At 38.0% G+C, this 10,649-nt stretch overlaps 1 protein-coding gene across 6 annotated transcripts in view; it reads right to left on the bottom strand.

Annotated features, from left to right (window-relative positions):
- Positions 1–5,870: 5,870 nt before the first annotated feature.
- Positions 5,871–10,649, bottom strand: part of HIPK3 (homeodomain interacting protein kinase 3) — a 92,482-nt gene continuing 87,703 nt past the window's right edge. For all 6 annotated transcript variants that reach the window (XM_032413883.1, XM_032413887.1, XM_032413886.1 and 3 more), the window contains one exon: positions 5,871–9,839. In XM_032413883.1, coding sequence (XP_032269774.1) covers positions 9,363–9,839 — 477 coding nt within the window. In that variant the 3' untranslated portion in view covers positions 5,871–9,362. The remainder of the gene's footprint in view (positions 9,840–10,649) is intronic.

Raw genomic sequence — 10,649 nt, 5'->3', positions numbered from 1 at the left:
GGAGGACTCCGTGTCCCTCCCCTTCCGGCTGCCAAATCCTCTTAAATCTGATTTCCTTTGCTGGAGATGAAATGATCCACACATTGTTGGACTACAGAGCAAGTCTATATGGCCCCTGAGGAACGGATGGATGAAAGGATGTCTTCCTCTGATTCCATGATAAACCAACCAGTTTAAGTAGTCTAAGGATTTGCTGAGGCTTGGAATCCTCTCTCATTTTTTCAAAATCTATCTACCAAAGTTAGAAATGTCTCACATTTTATTATCAGTGTTCATGGGACATAGCCTACCCTGCCCCTATTTCTGTTTTGTTACTTTCATTAAAGTTATGGGACCAAACTTGAGAGAAAAATTAGAGAACACTTTCTCCCCCTACTGGCCATACCACAATGAAGCAACATGGCAACAACAGAATTATTAACTGTCAAAACAGAAAGGAAACTCAAAGAATATTCCAGCAGACTGGTTACCCACAAACTAACCTGGCCTGCAGATAATTTGTACTTAAAATGAAAAAAACTTTTAAGCTTTAATTAGTTGCCAGTATTTTACCGACATCCATTTTCTCAAAAAACTAGAAGTTGATACACATTGGGTCAACCATCCTGCATGCATTTCCCGCTCCGTTTGGACAGGGCTTGACTCTCTCCACTGCGCCACAGACCCCACTCTAATTCACATACTTAGGTCGTCTGCCCAGCCCTTGCTGCTTGAGTTTGCACCTCCAAACTCTCTCAATTTACCAGTGAATAAACTGAAGCCCAAACTTGTTCAAAACCATACCACCTAATTAATACCAAGACAGGTGATAAAATTTGAACCTCCTAAATTCTATTCAACAAGTATTTGTTGATTTCATTCATTTATTTTGCAAATGTTTAGTGCTTACTATGGCCAGGCACATAGTAAGTGCCAAAGACACTGAGTATACAAGATAAAAATGGCCTTTGCATTCAGAGTTTAGTTGGTGGGAAAAGCAGACAGGGAATTACAAGAAATATGATGAAAGTGACAAAGGCAAGGATGGGGACTATGGTGTTGGGGCAGCACAATCCCTGCTCTCATCGCCTCATCACCTGGTTCAAGTCAATCAGCACGGTGAACACAATGCCAATATTACTCAGACTTATTGAATAATGCCCTCCAACCCTAGGGTCCACATTTACTGCACATTCACTGGCACAAGTGCTAACCACTGGGGAAACAGCTATAAACACAGCATTTATTAGATGAATCCTACTTACATGCATGCCCTCTAAATTATCAATCATTCTTCTCCTCATTCATTCTGGCTTTGAATTACCATCTGCAATCAATGCACAAGGCCAAGAGGAAGTCAAGATCAGCTATAGTCACAAGTGAGTTAACAGAAGTGGGCAGCAGTTGCTTGGCAAGCGACATCTGTCTGCACAAAGAGTAGTAAGATTTGAGCTTGAGTGATGGGGAGACAGGATGAAAGCTAAACTAGGAGTAGGAACTACTCTTGGTCAGCAACACTCCAAAAGACAAAGGAATTACCTATGTGTAGGACATAGACATTATTCAAACTAGGTCCTTTGAAACCTGGGCTCTTTGGAGAAATGACCAATTCCAGATCCAAGGCCAGAAAAATACAAGGTGAGCCTAAGACACCTTATTGGGCCAGAGAACAAGGAAACATTGAGACTAATGCAGTGATGTCAAAAGGATTCAGTAAATTAAAATTAACTTACTGGGGCGCCTGGGTGGCTCAGTCAGTAAGCCTCTGCCTTCGGCTCAGGTCATGATCCCAGGGTCCTGGGATCGAGCCCCACATCGGGCTCCCTGCTCGGCGGGAAGCCACTTCCCCCTCTCCCACTCCCCCTGCTTGTGTTCCCTTTCTCTCTGTGTCTCTCTCTGTCAAATAAATAAATAAAATCTTTTAAAAAAATAAAAATAAAATTAACTTACTGAATAAAGCAAAATCCATGAATCCATAATGATGGGGCAGGGGAGAGGGAAGGGAAGCAAGCTCAGGGAGAAAGCCAGAAAGTCTTTCTTCATAGAACGATGATGAATGATGCTGGGTAATGAATGTACAAGGAATGACAGAATTGAAAATCAGCATTTGCAACCCCCAGTGTAATAACTGATTCAGACAACAGACATCAAGGGATGCTAAAGCCACTGAGTAAGATGTTACTGATATTCCCACAGTGCCACCCCACAGATGACAATGGAGAGATCTGCTACCAACCTCTTATCCCAGTGTCATGACTGATAACGGACAACCTGAAATTATGTGCTTCTTGATGTGATGCAATAAGGACACATCTCCTACAATTCTTACAATGAACAAATAATTCAATGAACAAACATTGAAACTAATCAAGCCACTAGACCCAACTTGTACTTCATGGAAAAGATAGAGAGGAACCAGTTAGGGTGAAGAAACAGACAAATTCAAAATGTAGGACATTCTAGCCTAAATTCTTCAAAAATGTCATAAAAATAGAGGACTGCTCTGATTTAAGAGTAGTCAAAGATACATGTCATAACCAAATGTAATGGGTGAATCTTGATGGGTTCCTGGAGTTGAGGGGAGAAGGGAAGAGTTATAAAAGATACTGAAACACCTGGGAAAATTTGATTATGGAACGGACGCTATAAAATCATTAACGTGGCTGGGTGTTACGAAGTTTTGTGGTTAGTTGAAGAATGTCATTGAGAATGTCATTCTTACCGTCTCAGTGCTCGTGTTACAAGTTGGAAGTATCAGGATCTAAAATTGCTTACATTATTTTAACTATCTGAACACTTACATTTCAATGAGTTTTCAAAATCTGTTTTTCTGCATTTCCCAAGTATATTGTAATAATGTATTATTCTTATGATGGAAAAATATGAAATGTTAACATTTTATTTTTTCTATTTCAAATGACCATACTTCTAATTAGGGAACTACATGGGTTCTCGTAAGATAAAATAATGCCATAAAATAAAAAATTGACACAAAAATTAACATGAAATGAATCACAGACCTAATAAAACTTAAAACCATAAAACGTCTGGCAGAGAACAAAGAAGAAAAGTCTTTGCAGCTGTGAGATAGGCAACAGTTATCTTAGGACACAAAAGCACAAACCGTAAGAGAATATACTGAGAAACTGGACTCTATCAAAATTCAAAGCCTTTGCTCTTCCCAATACCCTGTGAAGAAAATGAAAGAACAAGTCACAACCTGGGAGAAAATATTCGTAATACAAACATCTTGACATAGGACTGGTAGCTATCATCTCTCATCTGAACTATTTCAACAACCTCATCCTATCTGGTCTTCCAGCTTCCCCTCTGGCCCTGCCTGTCTGCCTGCTTAAAGTCCTCCCAAGGCGTCCCGTAACATCTGACATTAAATCTAGATGCCTTTCTTTGGCAAAGGCCTGCATGCTCACCCCTCTAGTTCTATCTTCTAGCTTTTGCTCCCAATTGCAAGGCTTTTTCTTCAGCCTCACAGGCCACTTTTCTGGTTTGCCCATATTAAAGTCACTGAATCAGTATACTGTATTTATCCCACTTACCCTAAGCAGGCTTATTTGCTTTCAATCTTTCCCTCCCACTAACAGGAAAGATAGTTACGATCAAGAGAAACTTCTGTTTTGTGCCCTGATACGTGCCTAGTATATGGTGCTTGAAACATGGTAGCTGCTTCATGAGTGTTACTGAATGACTCATGACACCTACCGTGTGCCTGGCACTGTGCTAAGTGCTGACTGAATGGTTTATACATGTTGCTCAAAGACTTTTTTTTCATCTCTTTAAAAAAATAATTTTTTTTTTTTACCTCCCTTGATCCATTTAAAATGGCTAAGTACTTCTTGGTACAGGTATCCCCCACTTTTCAAAAATTTGGATTATGGCCCTTCTTCACTTTTAAGAAAGACTATCAGTACCTGTTTTTGCTAACCAAAAGAGGATTTCGGTTTTTATGAAGAGGCAAAAAGGGAAGAAAAGAGCCTTCAGCAGTTTGTTGGCAGAAAGCCATGACAGCGGCAGCGCTCCAGAGCAGAAAGAGCGCCCCCCCCCCCAAGCCCCCTCCTGGGGAGCCACACTCTGCATCCCAGCACCAAGCGGCCATAGCTTTGACCTGCGTTTGTAAACATCTGTGCTTTATCTCCATTTATTTGGTAGGGCTGTGTCCTGAGGGATCAGAAAAACCTGAGAGAGCTTATTTTTGGGGTCTGGGAAAGCTCAAAAGCTTTTCCATTAAAATTAATGGTAATTGCTTCTTTACACCATTTTGGCTTACGAAAGCATGCCCTACTTTCCATAGTGGAGGAACTTGTCTTCTCAAGAAGCCAATTTACTCTATTTTCAAGTAAATTACAAAATCTGGATCTCATCTATATGTAGGATCAGTGCTTTGGGCTAAATGGAAATCTTCACATTACTTTGAATAACTCACACCCACAAGAATGACTAAAATGAAAGAAAAAAATGTAATGTGTGAGGACATAAAGTAACTGGAACTCTCATATTACTGCTATTGAGGGTAAATTGAATTTAACACTTTGGAATATTGTTTTAGTTATCTAATAATGTGGATACACCCTGTGACCCAGCTCCGTAGCTGCATATGTGCCCAAAGGAAATGCACACATGTGTTCTCCAAAAGATATGGACAAAAACACCAGCAAACAAATTATTATGTAAGCACACAAGAAAAGAGCAATCAAAAGAACACTATACAGCAATAGGAATAAATGAGCCACTGCTAAACACAATATGGACGTATCTTACAGAAAAAATGTCGAACAAGAGAAGCCAGACACAAAAGTGCGTATGTCATACTTCAATTAAAAGTTTGCCGAGAGATTATGTATTCTCACTGTTCTGGTAGAATGCTCCCCCAAAAAACTCTCCTAAAGTTCAATGCTTGAAGTATGAGATAGCATTTGAGGACCTAACTTAAATTGGCCTACTACAACTATATTCTTTTGAACTCTCATGTTTGTTTTCCTAGAGAGAGAGAGAGAGAGAGAGAGAGAGAGAGAGAGAGAGATGGAGCGTGAGTGAACATGGGGGTGGGGAGGGGCAGAGGGAGAGAGAATCTTAAGCAGGTTCCATGCCCAGCACAGAACCCAACACAGGGCTCGATCTCACGACCCTGAGATCATGACCTGAGCCGAAATCAAGAGTCGGATGCTTAACCGACTGCGCCACCCAGGCGTCCCCTTTAAGTCTCATGTTTTACATCTTAAAAATGTGTGAATTCCCTACTCTTCATTCAAGCATATTAAGCAGAAATATTTACCTCAGAAAATATTCAAGGAAACAATATTCAGGGGAAACAGGCCGTGGGTATCTTGTGGGTGCAGGACTTCTGGCACACTGCCCCAGGCCTCAGTTTAAAAAGAACTGGTGCAGGGGCGCCTGGATGGCTCAGTCAGTTAAGCGTCTGACTCTTGATTTTGGTTCAGGTCATGATCTCCTGGTCATGAGATCAAGCTCCACATCGGGCTCCACGCTCAGCAGGGAGTCCTCTGACATTCTCTCTCTCCCTCTGCCCCTCCCCCTGCTCCTGCACACACTCTCCCTCAAATAATCTTTAAAAAAAACAACAAAACAAAACAAAACAAAAACAAAAAGAACTGGTGGAAAGTAGATTAGTTATGATTAGACAGTCTCATTCATAGATGAGATTCACCACTCAGAAGTGGGACTCTGGACAACTTACCTAAATACTTTGAACCTATTTCTTCATTTACATAATGGTGAAGATAATAATACCTATCTCACAGGTGGTTTTGAGAATTAAATGAGATGACTGATGTAAGTTAGGTACTAAGTGTTACTACCCTTTTCCTTCCCTCCCCTGTAAGCAGGCCTGGGGTGGAAAAAAAGGCAACAAGCTGTTTGCTGCAATATATATATTTTAATTCAAAGTGAATCGACAGTAATACACCATAAATTCTTATTTTGACACTCACCAAAATAGTCACCTGGAAAACCCGCTTTTTGTGACAAAGTACAGAAGGCTTGGTCACATTTAAATCACTGAGAACTAGAGAGAAATACTAGCGCAAACCGTAATAGACATTACATCCATAAAAATTTTCCCAGTCCTTATTGTAATATTGCACAGTGCAATTGCTACATGGCAAACTAGTGTAGCATAGAAGTAAAAGCAAAAACAAACCAAAGAAAGAAAGCCACAAGTCTAAAATTGTTAAACAGTTAACAGTTCAAACTTAGTAATCAAATCTATTATCATTGGGTTCATTAAAACAAATCTTCCTACACCTTGCAGTGTATGATTTAACTTTTACTTAACACAAACCAAGATTAAAATTAGTAGAGATCTGAAAAAGTGAAAAGGCTTTGCTACTACAGTAACATATTTAAACACCCTGAAGGAAAAGAAAAGTAAGTATCAGGGTATTTGGTAAAAAAAAAAAATAATAATAATAATTTGCAAATTAAAATAGTATGCAAATATGCAACTTGGAAGTCATGCAGTGTTTTATTTAAGAAAGCAGTAAAACCAAAGAAAACTGGTAAAATGGTTTTAAAGAAGGTATAAATCCAAATTCTTTTGTCGATACGTTGAATTTAAAAGTTAGCAGGATTTTGACATTTTTAATTTTTAAACACATTAAAAAGCCCATGATCAGAATCGGTTAAGAGCAGTGTACTCAACTAGGGTACGCCTTTATCAAACTTGACTATTACGAAAACATTTACTGTCCTTTTAACAAGACCATCTGAGTCTTGGAACTGAAATACAGAAAATACGACATTTCAGGGTAGTAAATATGGCCCCGAACGAATATAAAACTGCGCCAGTTTTGTACCTGTTGTACAAACAGAAATCGATCCTTTGCACTTGGTGTTTCTGAAACATCCGCTGCCAGCATTGATTCTTTTCCAAGAAGCGAGCAGATACCAGTGATCTGCCGGACCATATAAATAAAAATTAATAAGCTGTGGAGGGCAGCAAGTTTACTTAAATAGTGACTCCATAAATTTGCCATCTGTAAATAATCTTTTAAATTAATCTTAGGCTACTCCTTTTTTCTGTGTAATATATATATGTATATATATATTTCTATTTATATAAAATGCATAGAATTGATTACTAAAAACACTGAAACTTGTGGGGAAAATTAAGTCCTTCATTTTCAGTGTGACTAAAAATGTACTGCTGGTTTTTTATTTTATGATCTAATACTGTAATTTTTTAAAATCAATTTCAGGCACATTTATTTCATTGATGATTATTAAATAAAACACTGCTTGTGTTAATGGAGTAAAGAAAAGTTTATCCATTATTAGCTTATTGTCAACGCTGTATTAGAGCTGTACTAGTGGTATGCAATTCATTTATCAAAGAAATGCTGTAAATCCAAAACATTTGGAGAGTTTTACACTCAAATGCTTTGTACTGTTTATTCCAGTAAATGCTGTAAGATTATATTCCAGATTTTTAAGGAAAAAAAGTTAAGTCAAGCCTGCAAGATACAGCTTTCTCAAGTGTCTACAATGCCAGTATGAAAATAAAAAATTAAGTTACATTGATACATCCAAGTTTTTTATATGCAGTGATGAGCACAAACATTAATAGAGATAAAATACTGATGCAAATAACACACCCCAAAATAACATATGCAATTATTTTCCATCATTTACAATACAGTAGTTACAATGACACTCCAAACAGAAAAGCAAAGTAAAAAATCAAAACCCCAACTTCTATTTCATGTAATTAGACTTATACAGAAATTAGAAGGCTAAATAACAACTAGTTAATCACCTAATTTCACAGCTATCTGAAGTGGCAATCGTTATATAGCAGCTTATCTATGATACATTCAAGATAAATGATACAATTTATTACTTGCCCATAAGCTAAAACACAGCCTGTTTAATACCTTTCCTTAAATTCCACCTCTACACTACAATATACTTGAGGTCTATGCAAAAAAGTAGCTACCTTTTATATAGGAAATGGATGATTAAGTCTTTGGTGCTGTAAAAGCAACTTCATTTAAACATAACCACCAACCACCAAAAAAGAAAAAAGAAAGAAAGAAAAGAAAAGAAGAAGGGAAAAACCCAAGACACACTTCCTAGGAAAGAAAAAGCATGTAATTTCTGTCCCTGACGGAATGTATTAAATAAGCAAACACCACCAACAAGCAAAACAAGTACTACAATGTAAAAATACTTAAAAAAAAAACACAAAAAAAAACCCCTCTCACATGCATAAATGAACAATTGCACACAAAGAACTCACATCTTTTCAAGCTTCAATAGTAAATATTCTGCTACTATTTATTAAATACTGCATGGTTTGCCCAAGCTAAGATGAAACCACATCATGAATCAATGAGCATTTTGCGTTTTCTTTCATTACCTACTCAAAGTCATGCCTACTGCACCTCTAAACATTTTATTAAATCCAATTATACAGCAAACACTCCCAAAATAAACTTAGATTGTATTGCAGTTTCACTTAACAGTATATAAAATGCTGTGTTGTGACAGATATCAACTATCCATTAGATACTCAATCAATTTTTCTTAAGCACTACTAACTGCTTGCTTTTCTTGAAGCTAGATCATTCTGAAAAATCAGACAGCAGAATTCAGCTATAGCAAACATGCTGCCCTCTTAGTAAGGAAAAAACAGCTACAACCTGAAATCATACCACACAAAACCAAAAATGAACATTACTCTATCAAAAGAAAACTAAAGAGTAGATCTGAATTTTAAGTGCTGCAGTCCTCAACATTTATATATAGGTAATAACATTAACAACCTCAAATATTTAAGGCACTATGTGTGGGAACGGTTTACAATGCAGCTGAGATTATTAGAACAACATTTAAGAGCAAAGTCTAGGCAACATTTTGCCCATGCAAAGACACATGCAAATGTAAAGAACAATAGCTCAATTTCTTAGGTAAGTGACCCAACATTTATACACTAAGACACAGATAATACAATTCACTTGTAAGCTGTAATTCTGACATATGTGCATCTGTTGCTCTAAGTCTGTACACAGAATGGCTTCCCAAATGTGGATGTGTCTTGCACTAGTTAGAAGGCAATTTTATAAAAAATAGCAGGAGCAAAACTGGACTTCTGCTCCCATAAGTCACCTGTCTAGAGTTACTACATAAGAAGATAACATGACCAAAGACAAGTTATACCAAATGTGCAAAACACATTAAAAGTGAGTTTTTTTTTTTTTAAAGCTCAAAGTTGTTTAAATTGCACCCAAGTCTACATGATTCAAAAATAATTTTCTTGTGCCATGGCTAATATTTATTAAATACCATGTTTTTATTTTTAATCAAATGTTTATATCATTGAGCTTCCTCAATATACTCTTTTTGAGTGTTCACATATATGGATACTGGCTGAGTTTTGTTGGACTCAATGGAAATCCAGTATATGCAGGTGATGCTGCAATGTAAGAATGTGGTGGGAAGATTGGTTTGTACGGAGTCTGATGAATGGTTGGGGATGGTAACAGACGGGGATTTATGCCCACTGGGACTTGGTGAACTATGCCACTGGGATGAGAGATATTGTAAGTTGGATGCTGTAACATAGGTCTTGAGGTACATGGAGAGGCTAAGAGGTGGGCCACTGGTGCAGCACTACTGAGGGGAGCTGATGATGGGTATGGGAGTAGAGTAGGCTGTCCTCCAAGATGCGCATTTCCAGCCAGGTGGGCATGCATGGCCGTGTGATTGGGACTTCCATGAGAAAGAGTGAATGGATTACTGGTAACACTAGTAGGGATATAAGCTTGCTGTCTTCGATGTCCGAAGTTTCCATTCCACTCTTGATGCCCAGATCCAAAGTGCTGAACCTATCCAAAAACATAAACGAAAAAAGACTGAATACATATTTTATAAGTTAAAAAGAAAGGAAGAAAGGGAAATTACAATACACTCTGTGATTGATCATCCACAGAGGATCTCTCAGATCTCCACTTCTACTCAGCACAGAGAAGAGTGAAATATCAATTTTTTACATATTAATATTAAACCTGTTAACATTTATTACCATGTATTATGATAATATTAACACTGTCACTACCACTGCTGCCAGGATCACCATCCCCCCATCACTACTAACCACAACCATTTGGGGAGCACTTATTTTATGGAAAGCTAACACTGTACATATGTGACATTATTTAATTCCAAAACAACCCTACAACACAGCTATTATTCCCATTAACTGTGGTCCAGATTTGTTGAAGAGACCTGGCCAAGGTAACATACAGAGTACTCGGCAAAGCCAGGATTTGAACACAGCTCGGACGCCAATACCTGTTACTTTTTCTTTCCCAGAGTGAAACACAACTGCTGAGCACAGCACTGACCAGACGGCAAGTACTCAGTGAGGTACGACTATTACCACAACGGACACAACAAAGGCAGCCACCAATCCATTAGTGCGCAATCTGAGCGGACGGGTCTAAGACAACAGACATATTAAACAATCATTTAAGAGAATCTAAAAGCCTAATGTTTCTGAAGAACTCAGGTTCTAGGATAATCTGCTTCATTATCCTATTATGAGGCCGATTTCTCCTTAGTCACGTGAGATGATGAAAAGGGATACATTTTTCAAGACTGTATACAGTGTCAGAATCTTCTTTCCTCCAAATGAA

Source organism: Phoca vitulina, unplaced genomic scaffold (assembly GCF_004348235.1).
Source record: "Phoca vitulina isolate PV1807 unplaced genomic scaffold, GSC_HSeal_1.0 scaffold16, whole genome shotgun sequence".
Taxonomy (NCBI): Eukaryota; Metazoa; Chordata; class Mammalia; order Carnivora; family Phocidae; genus Phoca; species Phoca vitulina.
Note: the sequence above shows the minus strand (reverse complement) of the source record. Positions and strands in the feature narration are given on the sequence as shown.